Source organism: Schistocerca nitens, chromosome 4, assembly GCF_023898315.1.
Source record: "Schistocerca nitens isolate TAMUIC-IGC-003100 chromosome 4, iqSchNite1.1, whole genome shotgun sequence".
NCBI lineage: Eukaryota > Metazoa > Arthropoda > Insecta > Orthoptera > Acrididae > Schistocerca > Schistocerca nitens.
Window position 1 is genome coordinate 772934305 of NC_064617.1, and position 22288 is coordinate 772956592.

General features: G+C 39.8%; 1 protein-coding gene across 4 annotated transcripts in view; it reads left to right on the forward strand.

The window, feature by feature from the left end:
* LOC126253107 (protein pigeon) overlaps positions 1–22288 on the forward strand; it is a 486240-nt gene that overhangs the window by 416306 nt on the left and 47646 nt on the right. For all 4 annotated transcript variants that reach the window (XM_049954213.1, XM_049954212.1, XM_049954214.1 and 1 more), the window contains 2 exons: positions 14535–14749; positions 21475–21693. In XM_049954213.1, the coding sequence (XP_049810170.1) occupies positions 14535–14749; positions 21475–21693 (434 nt within the window). The remainder of the gene's footprint in view (positions 1–14534; positions 14750–21474; positions 21694–22288) is intronic.

Genomic DNA, 22288 nt, shown 5'->3' on the forward strand with positions numbered 1-22288 from the left:
TAGAAGGAGTTGGCCACCAATAAATCCTTTAGGCTTCTCTTAAACTGAATTTCATTGGTTGTTAAGCTTTTTATGGCTGCTGGCAAGTTATTGAAAATGTGTGTTCCTGAATAATGCACACCTTTTTGTACAAGACTAAGTGACTTTAAATCCTTGTGAAGATTATTCTTATTTCTAGTATTGATTCCATGAATTGAGCTGTTGGTTTGAAAAAGTGATATATTTTTAATGACAAATTTCATTAAGGAATAAATATATTGGGAAGCAGTAGTTAGTATCCCTAGTTCCCTAAACAGGCTTCTGCAGGATGTTCTTGAGTTCACACCACATATAACTCTCACTGCACGTTTTTGTGCCCGGAAAACTTTAGCTTGGCTTGATGAATTACCCCAAAAAATAATCCCATATGACATTATGGAATGAAAGTAAGCATAGTATGCCATCTTTTTCATTTTTATATCCCCTATGTCTGACAAAATTCGCATTGCAAACAGAGATTTGTTAAGACGCTTCAGCAGTTCTGTGGTGTGCTCCTCCCAGTTGAATTTATTATCAAGCTGTAATCCCAAGAACTTAACACTGTCCACTTCTTCTATCTTCTTGTCATCGTATGTTAGACATATACTCTTGGGACACCCCTTACAAGTTCTGAACTGCATGTAGTGTGTTTTTTCAAAGTTTAGTGACAAAGAATTGGCTAGGAACCAGTGATTAATGTCCACAAATATTTTATTGGCTGATCTTTCTAAGACTACATTTGACTTGCTATTTATTGCAATGTTTGTATCATCGGCAAACAAAACAAACTTGGCATCTGGTAATGTTACTGATGAAAGGTCATTGATATGCACAAGAAAAAGTAAGGGCCCCAAAATGGAACCTTGTGGGACCCCACATGTAATTAGTTCCCAGTTGGATGAGGCCTGATAGCTTGATACATGTCTCTTTCCTAATAACACCCTTTGTTTCCTGCCAGAGATATAAGATTTGAACCATTTTGCAGCACTTCCTGTTATACTATAATATTCTAGTTTACTTAAAAGGATATTGTGATTTACACAGTCAAATGCCTTTGACAGATCACAAAATATACCAGTTGCCTGCAATTTTTTGTCTAATGAATTAAGCACATTTTCACTGTAAGTGTAGATAGCCTTCTCAATATCAGAACCTTTTAGAAATCCAAACTGTGACTTTGACAGTATGTTATTTGAGATAAGATGGTTATAAAGACGACTGTACATTACTTTTTCGAAAATTTTTGAGAATGCTGGCAACAGTGAAATTGGACGGAAATTTGATGCTATTTCTTTATCTCCCTTCTTAAACAGTGGCTTAACTTCAGCATATTTCAGCCATTCAGGAAATATTCCACTAATAAACGACTGGTTACATAGATAGCTTAATATGCTACTTAGCTCAGAATCACATTCTTTAATTAACTTTGTTGATATTTCATCATACCCACTAGATGTTTTTGATTTTAAAGATTTTATGATGGACATTATTTCTGTTGGGGTAGTGAGGGTCAAATTCATATTAAGGAAGTTACTTGAAATGTCTGGTCTAAGGTAATCCATAGCAGCATCTACCGAACCTGACAACCCCATCTTTTCAGTAACAGTTATAAAATGTTTGTTAAAAAGTTCTGCAACACTATACACATCTGTCACCAATCTATCATTTACTCTTAATGCTATTTGTTCCTCTTCATGTCTGGTTCTACCGGTCTCCTCCTTCACTATATCCCATATTGTCTTTATTTTGTTATCTGATATGACTATCTTTTCCTTGTAATATATTTGCTTTGACATCCGTATTACAGTCTTTAATATTTTGCAGTATTTCTTATAATGTGCTATAGCATCAACATTGGAAATGTTTCGGAGTGACAGATACAGTTTTCTTTTTGTTTTACAAGATACCCCTATTCCTCGAGTAATCCATGGCTTCTTTGTAGACTTTGCTCTAACCTTGGTAAGTTTTGGGGGAAAGCAGTGTTCGAATAAGGTAAGCACTTTATTAGCAAAAATGTTATATTTTTCATTCATGCCATGAACGCTGTAAACATCAGTCCAGTGAATGTCTCTGAGGAGTGTCCTAAAATAATCAATTTTTGGCTTACTGATTACCCTTTTGAGCTCAGATTTAACAGATTTTATATCCTGTTCAGTATTAACATTTAACAGAAGGAACTGCATGTCATGGTCTGAGAGGCCATTGACTATTGGTTTTGTAATATAATTTTGTTCATTGGACTTTTCTATAAAGATATTATCAATGGCTGTTTGTGAGCAAGTGGCTATCCTAGTGGGGAACTTTACTGTGGGAATTAAGTTGAATGATAGTGTTACTAACTCAAACAAGTTCTTATTGGGAGAGTCTTTAAAGAAATCTACATTGAAATCACCAGCAACCACTATTTCTTTGTTTTTGGTTGTTAAATGGGCCAGTACAGCTTCAAGGTGGTTGACAAACAGATTAAAGTTACCTGCAGGTGCTCGATATACACTTAATATTATGAAGGATTTTTTGTGAAATTCTAATTATGTTGCACATGCTTCCATATGCTGTTCTAGGCAAAATTTATGAATGTCTATGTTCTTAAATTTATGACAGTTCCTGATGAATGTGGCAACTCCTCCTTTCTCCATTTCTGATCTACAAAAGTGAGATGCTAACCTAAACCCTGTAACACTTAAAAGTTCTATACCAGTGGTCACATGATGTTCAGAGAGGCAGATTATGTCAGCTGGGTTTGAAGACTCTAATTCATCTATGCAGATAGTTAATTCATTAATTTTATTTCTCAGTCCTCGAATATTTTGATGCAATAAAGATAGCTGACATTTCTCATTGACTGAGTTAAAATTGGGTGGAGTTAAAATATCTGCTGACAGTTGAAAATTCTTAACCAATGGCTGTTTATGCTGATGTAATAAGCTGGAATTATGTTTTTTGATTTCTTTCTCAAACTGAAGATTTGTCTCAGTTCTAACCTCTCTTAAAATTTGCTTTCTTTCTGTCCTCCCTACCCTAAAAAAGGGTCTTTTCTGAATCCTATAACCACTGGTATTTTACCACTCATGACAGTGCCTCCCCCCTTTAACTTTCCTGCTATTTCCCCAGCCAAATTACCCTTCCCCTTCCTGTTGAGGTGAAGGCCATGCCTAGTATAATCCCACCTACTGAGAGAATCAACAGGAACCACACCAATGTGTGACCCCGCACCCGACATGAGCAGCCGTTCCAGCTCCAAATTAACTCTCTTGACAGAAGAGTTCAAATGAGGTCGGTCATGGCGCCCAAGAACAGATACAAACTCAACACTAGTATGCTTCGATGCTGATGCAATCTTCACCAAGTCACACTCTATACTGTACCCAGGATCTCTGTCAATACTGTTACCTGCCCCACCCACTATAACCACGGTGTCTTCCTTAGTGAAATCTTTGCAAAGTGATCCTAAATCATCTGTCACCTGCTCCAGACCAGCACTAGGTTTAAAAAAATTGGTGACCTGGTATTCTGATCCTAGTTCATCCTGCAAAAGTTGGCCAACACCTCTTCCATGGGAACTACCTAACAACAACACTTTCTTTCTCTTTACTGATTTCCCTACATTCTTACTTTTCAATTTGCTGCTGAAAGTTTGTTGTGCCCTGTCTACACCTGCAACTGCTTGAGGCTCACCAGCTTCTAACTGAAGCAACAGGTCAAATCTGTTTTCCACATTCACCATAAAGCTGTCAGACAAAGTTCTAGGCCTGTTCCTCCTGTTGCCTGTTGCCACTTCCCACCTCTCTTTACCCTTCTCCCTCCTTAACCTGTCAAGATCTCCCCTGGCCTTGTCTAACTCAGCCTGAAGGGCGGCAATTTTCCCCTCCTGTTCTAGTATCTTCCTATCTCTACTACAAATCCTACAAAACCACTGATGAGTCTCATTTACTTCCCCTATTCCCACGCCACTACAGTCACCCACATGGAAAAAACTACAGCACCCATCACACCAAAGCCCCGACCTAACAATTCTACGGCAAGTCAAGCACTTTTCACTCATGATAAACGTAATAGTTTATTAAGAATAAGTCAGTTAAATTACAGATAAACACGAAAATATGGTTACACAAATTTGGCCTATACGCAACTGTGTGTAAACAAAAACAAAAGTGCAAAGTTTCTGAAACAACAACTTAAACTTTACGCTACTTTCCGGAAATGCTAGTTAAATAATGAAGAGGTACGCTAAGTTAAATTGCTGGAGAGAGCAAGGAACAACTAAACGAAATTCTATAGATTTGCTTCAGCAGAACGTAAACAGAAAATACGACTGTACGGTCTTTTCGTGTTTTCTGCTATATTACGTAAAGAAAAATGAAACCTTTAATGGTAGACTTAAACGGCACACTAATACACTTATTTACCACGTATTCAGTACTAATCTATATGTTTTATAATCTAAAATGACTTATCTTTACGAGAACACTTTCATGAGTAGGGCTTGATACATGTCCTCAGCAACACCCTTCATGAGATGTGCAACCTTATCTTCCTCCTTCATTCTAGGATCCACTATTTTACACAGCTCCAAGACATCTTGAATGTAGGATGCTGTAGTTTCTCCTGGATGCTGTGCCCTGCACTTTAATTTATCTTCAGCATTGCACTTCTGTCGTTGTGTTGTGTGTTGCCAAAATACTTGGGCAGTTTTGCCTGGAATACTTCCCAGCTTGTGAACTTCTCCTCATTGTTCTCATACTGTAGCTTGGCAGTGCCCTCCAAGTACAAAAATATGTTAGCCAAACACACGGTGTCATCCCATTCGTTAAATTTGGCTATACGCTCATATACCTTCAGCCACTTGTTTGGATCTTGGCAATCGTCACCAGAGAACCCGGAAGGATGTTTCGTGTGGTGGCACACCATTGCTGTCATCGTAACGTCCTCTTCTACTGTCTCTGGTAGATTGTGATCTGTTGAATATGGCTTGAACTCAGGTTTCTCTCCACATAAACGGCAGCTCTGTCATGGCCTGATGGGAGCCACTGTATCGTCGATAATGTGCAATATCACAAATTCCAATACCCAGCATCTCCACCAGAATAATGTCATGTAGAAGAAGGTGCAATTAGATGAATGACGAACACTAATTTCACTTAATGAAGGTTTATTCAGCACTTGCACATACAAGAGTGCGAGCGAACTGCCTCCGGTCTGAACACTTACAGTACATATACGGCTGCAGAACATTCCAGTACAGTGATTTTTGTCATTTTTTGATACTTCTAGAATGTACTCGAACTGAATGTAGAAATTAAAATTTTACAGTCCAGGTGAGCTTTGAACTCACGATCCCCAATGCAACAGTTTAGTATCATATCCATTACACCATGGTGCTACTTAGCTTCTTCTGTGACAATATTTCAATACATTACTAGAAATATTATCAACCCCCTGCAGAGTTCTTACTTTTTAGAGACATGATGTTTTTTTGAATTTCATCTATAGTGACAGTATTAAGGTGCATTTCTGAAATTGTGTTTGAATATACAGCTTGACAAAGAGTTACAGCTTCATCAACATTGGGCTTGCAACCAATCTGTTGAGTTACTGACAGGAAGTGTGTATTACAAATCTCAGCCACACTTTTGGGTTTATCTACTAGGGTACCTTCATATCTGATTTTATTTACATCTTCTTTGCTTGTTGTATCTCTTCCTGTTTCTTTTTTTACAATGCTCCAAATTGTTTTTATTTTATTATTAGAATTTTTTTTCTTCTCATAATAAAGGGCTTTCAATTTCTGAATTAGTTTATTTAAAATTTTAGAGTATAATCTATAGTATTCCCATTTTTCTACATATGTAGATAATCTTATTGCAGCATAAGTTTCCCTTTTGGTTTTACATGACTGTTTTATACCATTTGTAATCCAAGGCTTACTTACAGAATTGGGAGCACTGTTTCTGACCCATTTCTTTGGAAATATTTCTTCAAAAAGAGCATAGAATTCATTTATAAAACATTTAAATTAAGTTACAACATTATCAAGGCTACATGCTAAAGACAAATCCATTTGCTGCAACCGTTTCTTTTGCCTCTTTGTTCATTACTCTTATGAATTTCCATTGAGGAAATTGTTTTTTTGAACAGATTAACATCATAAAGAGTGAGAATTTGTACATCATGATCTGATAGCACACTTATAACCTGCCTGACAGTATAATTCTGATGTCTACTTACATCTAAAAAAATGTTATCTATCATAGTTTGGGACTCGGATGTACTTCTTGTTGGGAAGTTTCCTGTTGCTTTACAAAGATGGAACTTGCATTTGGGACACTGCATGTGCATTATAGCTTTTCACTCATGACTTTTGCATCTGGATGCTGATTTACACTAATGCATGGCAATGGTCTACAGTATCATATCCAGTATCCTCAACCATTTTCAGTTCATTTTTATGCTTTGTAGGCACATGTAATGGGGTAGCTTCATTTGAAGGTCTGCCTCTCTTCTTCATATTCCAATTTCATGTCATAATCTGTGATTCTACAGTAGACTGACAAAAATGATGTAGATTCAAAGTTTTCTTTCCAGGAAGCCCAAGACAGCCATATCAATGGCCAGAGCATTGTGTCTGCTTTCATATTTTAATAAATGTTCTATGAACTGAAATAAAAGTGTCATAGCTGTCAATACCATCCATGGTAATGTTGTACAATTTCACAACTTCAAGTCTCAGAACATCTAGGTAAAATATTTCCCTCTTATCCCAACAACTACAGCCTTGTTTGATTCCGGTGCCTTTGAAGTTTGAGCTCAAAGTGACTGAGCTGTTGTCAAACCACTTTGTGAGGATTACAGAACCATCATTGCTGGTAAGCTCTTGAATAAATCACCGTAGTTCATTTTGCCTTCTGGCTGGATCATCATCATCATCAGTTATCTGCTATATTAGCAGGTCCTTTGCCTCTCCATTTTCTGTGATCCATTGCTTCCTTCTTAAGGCTGCTGTATGTTGTACCGTCCATCATGTCATCCAGTATCTGGAATCTCTTCCTTCCTCGCTTCCTTTTCCCTTCTACATAACCTTCTAAAACTGTTTTTATCAGTCCGCCATTCTTTCTTAATATATGCCCAATCCAATTTCTCTTTCTTCTCTTTATTACATCTAGTAACTGTCTTTTCTCTCCCACTCTTCTCAGTACCTCTTCATTTCTTACTCTGTCCATCCAACTTATTCTTTCCATCTTCCGCCATGTACAGATCACAAAATCCTCCAGCCTTTCTCTGTCTTTTTTCCTCATAGTCCATGTTTGAGCGCCATATAGAAGAACACTCCATACAAGACATTTTATGAGTCTCTTTCTGAGTTCTCTGTCCAGACCGCTGCAGAAGATTCTCCTTTTCTTATAAAATGCCTCTTTTGCCATTGCTATCCTTGTTTTAATTTCTGTGGTGCACTTCCAGTCGGTGTCTATCCTGCTTCCAAGATACTTAAAATTTTGTACCTGTTCTAGTGTTTCTCCATTCAGCACAATTTTTATTTCCTTATTTCCTCCTATTGCCAATACTTTTGTTTTATTTGTGTTAATTTTCATTCCATATTTTTTTCCGTTAGTTGCAATGGTGTCCACCAAATCCTGTAATTCTTTTTCCCCTGTGGCTAGAAGGACCATGTCATCAGCAAATCTCAAACACCCTACTCTTCTTCCTCCAATTTCTACTCCTTTGTCATCTAATGAGCATTGGTCAATCATATTTTCCAAGTACAGGTTGAAAAGAGTAGGTGATAAACAGCATCCTTGTCTTACTCCTTTCCCTAGTCTGATCCAGTTTGTACTTTCTCCTCTCTGGATTAGTATATCAAAATCAGTCTAAATCTTCTTCCTTGAGATACTCCATTTTCTGGTAAAATTCACCATTGCTGTCAGCCACTGAAGAAAAATCATCATCATATTCAAGTTCTTCAGTATCAGATACATCACTATTTTCGAGAAGTTCTAAAATCTCTTCCACGCTGAGTTTTTTCTTTATAATTCTTGATCATTATTGAAAACTTTTCAACTAATTACTAACAACAAACTATTGTTAAAAAAAGTACAAACACTTAGAACTGGCACACAAACAAAATGTGAATTTTTGTAGCAAACCAAAGTTAAGGACTAATGATTTTTTGAAACTTTTCCATGGCATCTGCAATTCTTCTGACTTATAGTTGTAACTAGTTTTGAAATTATGGAAACCTCTTTCACAAGAAAAACATATCAGAACATTACTGAACTTTTACTGAACTCTTAGCCACAAACTTTTTCACGGCCGACACTTTGTGCGTGTATGGAAGTTCAAACATAGGTCAACAGATGGCACTGGCATGCTTACTAGTAGAAGAGAATGTCCAGTACAAAGTACACTATGTCGGTTACAAAGCCTTTAGAATGCATATATTGGCTGAAAATGAAATAAGCATATTCAACATATGCTCTACATCAAATATGTCTAGATCTCTATGATTAAGATTAAACATTTTGAAAATGAGTTTAGCTTCATTCCATTGTGTGCTAGGTGCTAGTATTTTACTCATATAATCCTAATTCCCTCTGAATGAATGGTAAAATTTAACATCATGGTAAGTCTAGAAGCAGCTAATTCAAAACACCCCATAGGTTTTATAATTTCAACTAAAATAATATGACCACTGGTTTAATTTGGTCCAAATTTTGATTGCAGTACAGCACCAATTCTGCCCAACATGGATTTGACCAGTTCTTGGTAGGTTTCCAGAGGTGTGTGATACCAGATGTCTATGCACAGATCACACAACTCACATAAATTGCTGGCTGGTGGTTTGCGAGTGCAAAGGGTGCACTCAACCATGCTCTTCAAGCCATTGTAGCATCATTCTGGCCTTGTGGCATGGACAGTTACCCTGGTGGAAGATGCCACTGCTACTGGGGAAGACATCCAGCATAAATGGATGCAGGTGGTCCGAAATAATGTTCATGTAGTTCACAGCCATGATAATTCTTCAATTGCTACCACAAGTCACATGAAAGCCCATGTGAATGTCACCTTTAGCGTAATGCTGCCTCCACTGGCCAGCATCTGTGGTGCAGTGTATGTTTTGAGCAGCCAGTGTATCCAAACACAAGCACCAACTTGAAGTAACAACAAACATGATTCACCCAATCAAGCGACACGTTTCCATTAATCCAGTGTTGAATGTTAATGATCCAATGTTCACTGCGGTCATAACTGATGTTGAATCAACATGACAACATGTACCGTATTTACTCAAATCCAAGCCGCACTTTTTTTGTGGTTTTGTAACCCAAAAACCCACCTGCAGCTTAAAATCAAGTGTAAAGTAAGCTGAAGTTCTGAAAAACGTTGGTAGGTGCCACCACAACTAACTTCTGCCATCGAATATATGTAGCACTACACAGGCATGCTTTGCAGGCACAAAGATAAATACTGGCACCAAAACCTCTGTGTCAGTAAATATATGTTTTTAAAAAAAAGGTAGAACACGAGGTTTTTTCTCCGCCCCGAGTTTCGATCACTGCATTTTCATACATTATCCAACAAAGTAAATAGAAATTGCATATTGTTCATCTTTGAATGTAGCAGCCATTCAAATATTTGTAGCAACAAAAATAAATTTCTCTACACAAAAATACCAACAATGCACAAGGCTTTAAGATTGTTGCACGAGTTCATACACTGGGGCTAATTAAGATTTCACGTAGCAGCACCTATTGCTTCGTGGAATTTTGTGAAGTGCTTGTTGGTGTTAGTGAATCATAATGAAGCGCTTTCATTATAGTGCCAAATTCAAGGGGGGAGTTATTTCTTTTGCGGAACAAAGTGCTAATCGTGCTGCAGGTCTGCGATACGGGACTGATGAGAGCAATGTCAGGCGATGGCGACTGCAGAGAGACAAATTATTTGAATGTTCAAGTAGCAGAAAAGCATTTAGTGGGCCAAAGTGTGGCCACTATCATGCACTAGAAGTGATTTTAAATGAATTTGTTAAGGAACAGCATCAGAAATTCCTGCCTGTGAATGCCAAAATTTTAAAAATTAAGGCACCTGAAATTGCTAGAGAGCAAAAAATCGAAAATTTTAAGGCTAGTCGCAGCTGGATTGATCTGTTTATGAAGCACTGGGGTTTTTCACTTCGGAGGCGTACTTCAGTTGCACAGAATCTGCCCAAAAATTACGAAGAAATCATTGTGGAATTTCAGTGCTTCATAATTAGGCGATGCACAGAAAAGCAATACCTTCTTGGTCAGATAGGAATTGCTGACCAGACTCCCATATATTTTGACATGCCGTCAAATTATATGGTTGATGGCAAAGGAAAGAAAGACAAAATTGTTCTTACATCAGGGGGTGAAAAACAGCGTATGTCCGTCATGGTTGCTTGCGCAGCAGATGGAAATAAATTACCCCCATTTATAGTTTTCAAGAGAAAGACTTTACTGAAATTGGAAGTGTTTCCAAAAACTGTAATTGTACGAGCAAACAAAACTGGGTGGTTTTCGGAGGACATGGTGCTGGAATGGATTGGGCGTGTGTGGTATCCTCGCCCTGGTGCAATGCTTGGTTAACGCAGTCTGTTGGTATTAGATGCGTATGCAGGCCATACAACACCTGCAGTAAAACGAAAATTAGAGGAAAGCAAAATGGACATGAGAATAATTCCAGGTGGGATGACGTCAATTCTGCAGCCACTTGACATCTGTTTGAATAAACCATTTAAGGACGAGCTTAAACCATGTACACAGACTGGCTTTTGAAAAGCGACAGACAACTGACACCAACAAGACATGTAAAACACGCAAGTTTGTCACAAGTGTGCCAATGGATTTATGATGCATGGAAGTGTGTTCCAAATCAGACTGTGCAACAAGCATTTTAAAAAGTTTGATATCCAATGCACTAGATGGTATGGAGGACGATGCTCTGTATGAAGAAATGAGCATCAAAGAATTGAGTGATAATGATTCAGAATCATGACTGATATTTTAAACATTTCGTTTAACTTGACTTTAGGTTCTGCCTTACAGCAGGTCTTGTCTTGGGGGAAGTCTCGTCAGAGAGGTCCACCGCATGAGCGTCTAGGGAAGTGATTCCAGTGGTGGTTTCGCATTGCCTTCCACTGATGATGATGAAACGATAATGAAGACAACACAACACCCAGTCCCTGATCGAGAAAATCTCCGACCCAGCCAGGAATCGAACCCGGGCCCCTTGGTGTGAGACAGACTGCTGCGCTGACCACTCACCTATTGGGGCGGACATTTTGCATAAGATGTATTACAAACCTAATAAATTTAAAAAGAAAGAAAGTGATGAGACTTACCAAACAAAAGCGCTGGCAGGTCGATAGCCACACAAACAAACACAAACATACACACAAAATTCTAGCTTTCGCAACAAACGGTTGCTTCGTCAGGAAAGAGGGAAGGAGAGGGAAAGATGAAAGGAATTGGGTTTTAAGGGAGAGGGTAAGGAGTCATTCCAATCCCGGGAGCGGAAAGACTTACCTTAGGGGGAAAAAAGGACGGGTATACACTCGCACACACACACATATCCATCTGCATATACACAGACACAAGCAGACATTTGTAAAGGCAAAGAGTTTGGGCAGAGATGTCAGTCGAGGCGGAAGTACAGAGGCAAAGGTGATGTTGAAAGACAGGTGAGGTACGAGCGGCGGCAAATAGAAATTGGAGATTAGTGGAGATTGAGGCCTGGCGGATAGCGAGAAGAGAGGATATGCTGAAGGGCAAGTTCCCGCCTCCGGAGTTCTGACAGGTTGGTGTTAGTGGGAAGTATCCAGATAACCCGAACGGTGTAACACTGTGCCAAGATGTGCTGGCCGTGCACCAAGGCATGTTTAGCCACAGGGTGATCCTCATTACCAACAAACACTGTCTGCCTGTGTCCATTCATGCGAATGGACAGTTTGTTGCTGGTCATTCCCACATAGAACGCTTCACAGTGTAGGCAGGTCAGTTGGTAAATCACGTGGGTGCTTTCACACGTGGCTCTGCCTTTGATCGTGTACACCTTCCGGGTTACAGGACTGGAGTAGATGGTTGTGGGAGGGTGCATGGGACAGGTTTTACACCGGGGGCGGTTACAAGGGTAGGAGCCAGAGGGTAGGGAAGGTGGTTTGGGGATTTCATAGGGATGAACTAAGAGGTTACGAAGGTTAGGTGGACGGCGGAAAGACATTCTGGTGGAGTGGGGAGGATTTCATGAAGGATGGATCTCATTTCAGGGCAGGATTTGAGGAAGTCGTATCCCTGCTGGAGAGCCACATTCAGAATCTGATCCAGTCCCGGAAAGTATCCTGTCACAAGTGGGGCACTTTTGGGGTTCTTCTGTGGAAGGTTCCGGGTTTGAGGAGATGAGGAAGTGGCTCTGGTTATTTGCTCCTGTACCAGGTCGGGAGGGTAGTTACGGGATCTCTGCCCAAACTCTTTGCCTTTACAAATGTCTGCTTGTGTCTGTGTATATGCGGATGGATATGTGTGTGTGTGCGAGTGTATACCCGTCCTTTTTCCCCCTAAGGTAAGTCTTTCCGCTCCCGGGATTGGAATGACTCCTTACCCTCTCCCTTAAAACCCACTTCCTTTCATCTTTCCCTCTCCTTCCCTCTTTCCTGACGAAGCAACCGTTTGTTGCGAAAGCTAGAATTTTGTGTGTATGTTTGTGTTTGTTTGTGTGTCTATCGACCTGCCAGCGCTTTTGTTTGGTAAGTCTCATCACTTTCTTTCTTTTTAGATATATTTTTTCCATGTGGAATGTTTCCCTCTGTTATATTCAAACCTAATAAATTTTTGTTTTAAATTTCAGTGTTTAATTTCTAAATTATTTTCATTCTTATTTTATAAGTGTTGCTACTCTGCATTGCACAGGATACAAAAGCGTGGAGAGCTGCATCAAACAAGTCTACGGACTGAAGACAACAACAACGCACTCTGCATCTGAAGTCCTCACTCAAAATCTACTACAAAAATATGACTGGCAAGACTGTTTGGGATGTATGTCAATATCGCCAACTCTAAGTTTTGTATTTTTTCCTATCTGTGACAAGAGATGGTTGCTAATAGGAACTTTTATGAACTGTGAATCTCCTGCTGTATTCTCTTCAGCATAAGAATAATATGAATGTAAACATTATGCCATGTATTCTTTCATGTTTGCTGCTATCTCATTTAAATCCTGTCTGCCCAGTAAACTGCGAAACTAGAGTGAGACAACAGCAAACGCAGAAGAATATACATGTCACATTTATATTCATATTATTCTTATGCTGAATAGTGATACAGTCAGAAATGAAGCATGGCAACTGACTAGATTTTTAAATCTAAGATGACTCTAATTCCTGTGCAGAATGGAATGTACTAAAGAAGCGTCTGCAAAGATTTTCAAACGGAGAAAAATTATCACTAAACTTGTTGATAATTATCAAAGAAAGCAGCAGTGTAAGTAACAACAAATAGCAGTCTCTTGCTATTGTTTCACTAATGAGACAGTTCCTCTTTTTTTTATATATATAGTAAGTGGCGGTAGCACGCACAAAAGCAAGCCATGCCGCGAGCGACGACAGGTCATAAACACTCATTATCAGAATGCAACAAACAAAACATGACACAGTACAATAATGCATTTTCAGCTTAGAGTGGCGTAAACACTTATAAAAAAGTGAACAGCACTTATCAGATGAAAGCAAAATAAGCATTGATTCAAACCAGACAAAGCATGTGAAAAAGGAAGGGTACCCGTATAAATACGGACAAAGCGCTTGATACATAGCAATGGCTACCTGGTAAAGCTTAACTGCTAAATTTACGACTCGAACCAAACTACTGTAGCTGTATCTTCATCCATTCGACCGAAATTGTGTCTCATGTTACAATGGACCAACTTTGTTTCTATTTGGAAGTGTGATCTAAAACTTTTCTCTCCCCTTGATTTTCAAGTCTCGAATTTCAGGTGCGGCTTAGATTTGGGAATTTTTTTTTTCCTTGATTTCTAGTCTCATTTTGCAGGTGCGGCTTGGATTTGAGTAAATACGGTAGGAATCATCTGCTATGGAGTCCCAGCAAAACATTTCCTGAGGGTTCAGACTGTGTCAAAAACTGTGTTTAATCTGTTAAATATTGTTTCAGTATTAACACTAGATGATCAGTACACACAAAGATAATTAAATTTCCTTGTAAATGCCAGTAATATCTCTTAGTTCAATACCAGATGTTACAAAATGTTTATGATTACTAACTGTGATTTCAAACTGTATTTCCTGGTGAGTATAGTCGCTGTGTCTTTCATTATTCCTGTTTATAATTTTTATATTTTTGACATGTTGAAAAATGAATGATGTTTATCCTGTCTTGCATTTTGGATTTAACACATTGAATTGCTTACCCTTAATATTTTTGTTGCTTCTGTTTTCCAAATACAAGTTTTGTATTGTCTACAAAATTGTGCTGATGTTAGTTAAAATTTTTCAGAGACCAGCTAGATGAAGACCGACGCAATGTAATGTTTGTCCTCTTGGAGCGTTATTACTATGCCATAGAATCATTAGCTTTTCCTCTGCCTCAAGGATTTACCTCCTTTTTTACGTATCTTGGATACAGGACGTTGTCTTTCTCTATGTTTTTGCAATACCTTCAGCGCAGCGTTTTTGAACTGCAGATTGATGTCATGAAGGCTATTATGGCAGGTAATTGTAATTTCCTTAAGTGTAGCAAATTAAATAATATCTAATTAAGTCAAAAATGTATAAAATTTTGAGAATCAATTTCTGACTGTCATGTAAAATGTCCGAGTGTCTGCTCTATTTCATATCTGTTCCATTTCATAGGAAATGAAATAATGTTGTGAGCTCGAGAACATGCTTTGAACGTATGGCCAATGCTGTAGGAGTACAATATAAGTACGCAGTTATAACTGTGTATTTAAGAGAAGAAAAAAGAGAAGTTAAGCTACCATCCCAGGGCTAAAAGCAATGAGAAACCACAATCACTAATTTTCCCATGGGTAACAGCTCTACTGTACGGTTAAATGGTGATGGCATCCTCTTTGGTAACATATTCTGGAGTAAAATAATCCCCCATTAAGATCTTCACACAGAGATTACTCAGGAGGACGTCATCACCAAGAAAACAAAACTGGTATTCAGTAGGGTGTGGAGCTTGGGATGTTAAATCCCTTGATCAGATTAGGTTATAAAATTTAGAAAGGAAGAAGGGTAGTTTGAAGTTAGAAATAGTGGGAAATAGTGAAGTACAGTCAGGACTTCTGGTCAGTTGAGTACAGGGTAATAAACACACTATCAAATAGGGATAATGCAGGAGAAGACCTAATGGTGAATAAGACAATAGGAGTGTGAGTAAGCTTCTATGAACAGCATAGTGAATGCATTAGCATAGCCAAGACAGACATGAACTAAACACTCATCACAGTTGTATCCTTAGATGCCGACTACCACTGCACCTGATAATCTATTTGCCACTGACACTTAGTTTAAGAATCATGAAAGAATGCTGTATATTTGGAAGAGACTGGAAGATACTGGAAGGTTTTGTATTGATTATATAATGGTGAAACAGAGATTTCAAAACCAGATTTCAAACCATAAGTCCTTCTCAGAGGCAGATGTGGATCTTGACCATAATTGGTTGGTTGTGAACTGTAGATTAAAACTGAAGAAACTGCTAAAAGGTGGGTAATGAAGGAGATGGGACCTAAATAAGTTGGAAGAACCAGAAATTGTTGAGTATTTCAAATGAGCAATGATTGAAACAGGAGAAAGTTTACAGAAATAGAAGGGGAAATAAATGAAGTTGAAATGGGAGGTATGATAATGTGAGAAGAATTTTACAGGGCAGTAAAAGATCTTAATTGAAACAAGCCCCTTGGAGTAGATGACATTGCCTCAGAATTACTGATATCCTTGGGAGAGCCAGCCATGACAAAATTATTCCACCTTCTGTCCAAGATATATGAGACACATGAAATACCCTCAGATTTCAACAAGAACATAACAATTCCAATTCCATAGGAAGCAAATGCTGTCAAGTGTGAATGTTACTGAACTCTCATTTTAATGTGCCATGGTTGCAAAATACCAACACCAATTATTTACAGAAGAATGGCTAAACTGGTAGAAGCTGATATGGAGCTTGATAAGTTTTGGGTTCTGGAGTAATGTAGGAACACACAACGCAGTGCTGACCGTACTACTACTCTTAGAACATTGGTAAAGGAAAGGAAGAAAGGTTGAACAGAATGGACAGTGTCTTGAAAGGAGTATATAAAATGAACATCAACAAAAGCAAAACAAGGATAATGGAATAGAGACGAATTAAATCAGGTGCTGTTGAGGGAATTAGATTAGGAAATGAGACTCAGAAAGCAGTGGACGAGTATTGATGTTTGGACAACAATATAACCAATGATGACAAAAGTAGAGAGGATATAAAATGTATACAGGATATGGTTAGAAAAGTGTTTACGAAGAAGAGAAATTTGTTACCATTGAATTTAAATTTAAGTGTTTGGATGCCTTTTCTGAAAGTATTTATCTGCGGTGTAGCCTTGTAGGGAAGTGAAATTTGGATGATAAACAGTTTAGACAGGAAGAGAACAGAAAATTTTGAAATGTAGTGCAACAGAAGAATGCTAGAAATTAGATGGGTAGATCATGTAACAGATGAAGTGCTGAAAAGATTTAGGGAGAAAAGAAATTTGTGACATAATTTCACTAAAAAAAAGAGATTGGAGATATCAAGGGATTTAGTATTGCAGGGAAACTGGGGGGGGGGGGGGGGGGGGAGGGAGGGGGAATCATAGGAGGAGACAAATGCAGTAAGCAGGTTTGAATGGATGTAGTTTGCAGTAGTATTTGGAGATGAAGAGGCAGTAAAAATTTTCAAATCGTGTAACAAGAGGGGCCAAAGAATGGAGACAAATAAGTAATCTGCAACATCTACAGAAACCAAATATGGCTATAAAAGTGGAATATTAAGAAGGGCAAGGTCGTGGTTGAAATTCAGGATTAGTCTTCTCAACATTGTTGTTTAATTGTTACACTGAAAAAGTAATGAAGCAAATGAAAGAAAATTTTGGAAAAAGAATAAAACTGCAAGGGTTACAGATATTAGAAACATATCCTTTCTGCTCAAGAGCAAGGAAAACATAGAAGACCTGATAGAAGGAGTCAACAGTATGCTTCACACAGATTGTGGGTAGGAATATCACAAAACTAAGTATATTGGAATGATTTGTTTAACATCAAAACTGAAGTCTCATTCAAGTAAAAGAAATGAAAGAGTATTCATATCTAAGGAGTAAGATTACACAGAGTGACTGAAGCAAGAAGATAGCATAAGTAGATTGGCATGGAAAGCTTTCCTCAATGAAAAAAAGATGCTGCTGGCATCAGATATTGATATGAAACTGTCAATGAAGACCCTGAAAACGCATGTCTGAAGCTTGCAATTCTATGATACTGAAACATAGACCCTGGGGAATTTGAAGAGGAAGAAATTGGAACCATTTAGAATGAGATGTTACTGAAAAAGATACAAATTTAGTGTACTGGCAAGTTGCAAAATAATGTGTGACTGTACTGGAATGACAGGTTGACAGGAAAAATTTTAAGGCCAGGAAAGTAGTATAATTTGTGAACCATATTGTATATGATTGTCACAAATGGGCATTCAGCCAGCAAGGCCTTCATCAAAAACAGATGACAGACACGCACACACACTCACACAAAAGTAACTCACACACGACTGCAGTCTCTGACAACTGAAGCCACACTGTGAGCAGCAGCCCCAGTGCATGATGGAATTGGCACTGGGTGGGGGTAAGGAGGAGGCTGGGGCAGTAAGGAGGGAGGGGGGGGAGGGATAGTAACGTAGAGATGGGAGACAATGAAGTGCTGCTGGTGAACATGCAAGGATGAGGTGGAAAGTGGGTAGGGTAACTATGTGCAGTCTGGAGGCTAGGCACAGGGCAGGGGAGAGGTGGGGGTGGTGGTGGTGGTGGTGGAAAAGGAGAAAAGGAAAAAAACTGTGTGCAATGGTGGAATGAGGGCTGTGTAGCACTGGAATCAGAACAGGGAATGGGCTGGGTGGGTGAGGCCAATGACAACTGAAGGTTGAGGCCAGGAGGGTTATGGAAACATAGGATATGTTGCAGGGAAAGCTCCCAGCTGCACAATTCAGAAAAGCTTATGTTGGTGGGAAGGATCCCTATGGCAGAGGCTGTGAAGCAGTCATTGAAATGAAGGATGTCATGTTTGACAGCATGATCAGCAACAGGGTGGTCCACTTGTTTCTTGGCCACAGTTTCATTCATGCTGACAGGCAGCTTGTTGGTTGTCATGCCAACATAGAATGCAGCACAGTGGTTGCAGCTTAGCTTGTAGATCACGTGACTGGTTTCACAGGTAGCCCCCAAATCACCCCGTGTCAACTTTCCAGAACTTCTTAACCTTGGATTTGCCCCACCATTGTTCCCCAAATCCTTCAACATGCAAACTAACCTTACATCTGCAGCCCACCATCTAAAAACTGATCCCAACCTTATAATCATGTCTGCAGACAAAGGCTCCACCACTGTTGTTTTAAACCGCAAGGATTATCTGGCAGAATGACCTCTGCCAGCTGTCAGATACATCCACCTACTTATTTTTCCACAATGACCCCATTCCAGAAATCCAGTACAATCTCCAGTCACTCCTCAAATCCTTAGGCCCATCCCAGAACCTCTCCTTGGAGTCCATCTCTCTACTCACCCTTACCACTTCCTGCACTCCTACCTTCTCCATGATTCCTAAAGACCCTAAATCCAACTACCCAGGATACCTCATTGTGGTCGGTTACTGTGCCCCCACTGGGAAAATCTCTGCTCTCATAGACCAACACCTTCAACCTATTACCCAGGACCACTCTCCTACATAAAAGATACCAACCATTTCCTCCACTGACTCTCCACAATTCCTGTCTCTTTACCACACAGTGCCTTGCTTGTCACTATTGATGCCACCTCCCTTTACATCAACATCCCTAATGCCCATGGCCTTATCGCTATTGGACACTACCTTTCCCAACACCCGACGGATTCCAAACCAACAACCTCCTTCCTAATCGCCATAACCAACTGAATCCTCACCCACAATTACTTCTCCTTTGAGGGCATTTCCTACAAACAAATCCAGGGTACAGCTATGGGCAGCCATATGGCACCATCCTATGCCAACCTGTTATGGGCCATTTAGAGGAATCCCTCCTAAACACCCAGAAACCTAAACCCCTTACCTTGTCCAGATTCATTAACAACATCGTTGTGACCTGGATCGAAGGTGAGGGCACTCTATCCACATTCCTCCAGAACCACAACAGCTTCTCTGCCATTTGCTTCACCTGGTCCTACTCAACCCAACAAGCCACCTTCCTAGATGTTGACCTCCACCTCAAAAATGGCTACACCAGTACCTCTGTCCATATCAAACCTACTAACCACTTTGACAGTTGCCAGCCGTTCCATACCAAGAAGTTCCTTCCATACAGCTTAGCCACCTGTGGCCACCGCATCTGCAGTGACGAGCAGTCCTTCTCAAAATATACCAAGGGTCTCACAGAAGCCTTCTCAGACACAATTATCTCCCAAATTTGTACAGAAACAAATCTCTTGTGCCTTATCTTTCCAGTCTCCCACTACCTCCCAAAGTCTCACCGTATGGCCACTAGGAGCATTCCCCTTGTAACTCAGTACCACCCAGGACTGTAGCAACTGAATTACATTCTCCGTCAGGGTTTCAACTACCTCTCATTATGCCCTGAAATGAGAAATGTCCTGCCCGCTATACTATCTTCCCACCCCTCCCACTGCAGTATTCCACTGTCCACTGAACTTGCGCAATATATTTGTCCATCCTTACACAACCCCTGATCCCAACCCCTTACTTCATGGCTCGTACCCTGTAACACACCTAGATGCAAGACATGTCCCATACATCATCCCACCACCACCTACTTCAGTCTGGTCACAAACATCACCTTTCCTGTCAAAGGCAGGGCTACCTGTGAAACCAGTCATGTGATCTACAAGTAAGCTGCAATCACTGTGCTGCATTCTATGTGGGCTTGACAAACAACAAGCTGTCTGTCCACATGAATGGCCACTGACAAACTGTGGCCAAGAAACAAATGGACCACCCTGTTGCTGAGCACACTGCTCAACACGAAATCCTTCATTTCAATGGCTGCTTCACAGCCTGTCATATGGATCCTCGCCACCAACATCAGCATTTCTGAATTGCACAGTTGGGAACTTTCCCTGCAATATATCCTACATTCCCATAACCTTCCTGGCCTCACCTTCATTAGTCTTTGTCCTCATCCATTCCAGCACTACACAACCCTCATTCCACCATTGCACACAGTCTTTTTACTTCTCTCCATTTCCGTTACTTCCCACCCCGACCTCTCTCCTGCCCTCCATCTAACCTCCCAACTGCACATAGCTGCCTTACCCCCTCTCCATCTCATCCCTGCATGCTCACCTGCAACACTTCACTGTCCCCCACACCCACCCTACTATCCCTACCCCTCCCCACCCCAGCCTCCTCCTTACCCTCACCCAGTCGCCACTCCCATCATGCGTGGGTGCTGCTGCTCACAGTGTGGCTTCAGCTGCCAGAGACTGCAGTCATGAGTGTGTGAGTTGCTTTTGCGTGTGTGTGAGAGTGAGAGAGAGAGAGGGGGGGGGGGGGGGGCTATTTTTTATGAAAGCCTTGCTGGTCGAAAACTTATTTGTAACAGTCTTGTTTGTGCCTATATTTGACTCAGCATCTCCACTATATGGTGAGTTGCAACTTTTGTTTTCATAAAATTGTTACATTTCATCCTGGATTTTCCATTGTTTGATATTCTGTATGATGTTAAATGTAATTATTGGTACATGTTGTAAGGAATGTCATACCACAAAGTAAAGAAAAATAATCTTTTAGTTTCATAAGGAAATGTTAAACATTTCTTCCTGGTAGTTGAAAACTGTAGTGGTTATGAATGGTCATTTTTGAAGTACCACATTTATTGTAAAATCTGTACAGTACAGTGTTCTCTAACATTGAGGTCTCACTATCATGTTGAAATTAAAAATTGTAAAAGCATAACTTGTTTATAAATGTGAGGAAAGCACCATAGGGGTTCACATACCCACATCTCTTGAACTACCTCAAGTTGGATGATAAAGAAGAGCAAAAGAAATTTGCTAAAGCATATTTCCATTGTTTCTTATGTGCCAAGAGTTATGTTTGAGTATATCTACTGAACAGGGACACAAGCACTAATGTTTATTATAAAAAAAATGTATGTATTAGTATTTCAATTGTTAATTCAGCTTGCTAATACTCGACCATTTTAACCAATGAAGACACAGATGATTCCAAGGAAGGTGTGAAAAGGAAGTTGCGACTGCTGCTTTTTCTGCCAAGATCTAGAGCAAAGCGCTTGTTGAATCAGTGGACACATCCAGCAAGCTTAATGTTGCGGGCTCGAGAACATGCTTTAAACATATTGTCTGGTGTTGAAGGAGCACAAGCTCGAGGTCATCCTTCACAGAGGACAAAGAATATTCAGTTGGGTTCAAAAGGTATGTTACAAAAATTCTTTAGAAGAAATAGTTTAACATCTCTTCTACACTGAAGAGGCAAAGGAACTGGTATGTCTGCCTAATATTGTGTAGGGCCCCTGCAAGTATGCAGAAGTGCTACAACATGACTTGGCATGGACTCGACTAATATCTGAACCAGTGCTGGAGTGAATTGGTACCTTGAATCCTTCAGGGCGAACCATAAATCCGTAAGAGTAGAAGGGGGTGGAGATGTCTTCTGAACAGTGCATTGCAAGGCATCCCAGATATGTTCAATAATGTTCATGTCTGGGGAGTCTGGTGGCCAGCGTAAGTGTTTAAACTAAGAAAAATGTTCCTGGAGCCACTCTATAGCAGTTCTGAATGTATGGGGTGTTGCACTGTCCTTCTGGAATTGCCAAAGTCCATCAGAATGCACAGTGGACATGAATGGACGCAGATGATCAGACAGGATGCTTATGTATGTGTCACCTGTCATAGTTGTATCTAGACTTATAAGGGGTTCCATATCACTTCAACTGCACGCACCCCACCAGTCTGAACAGTCTCCTGCTGACATGCAGGGTTCACAAATTCATGAGTTAGTCTCCATACC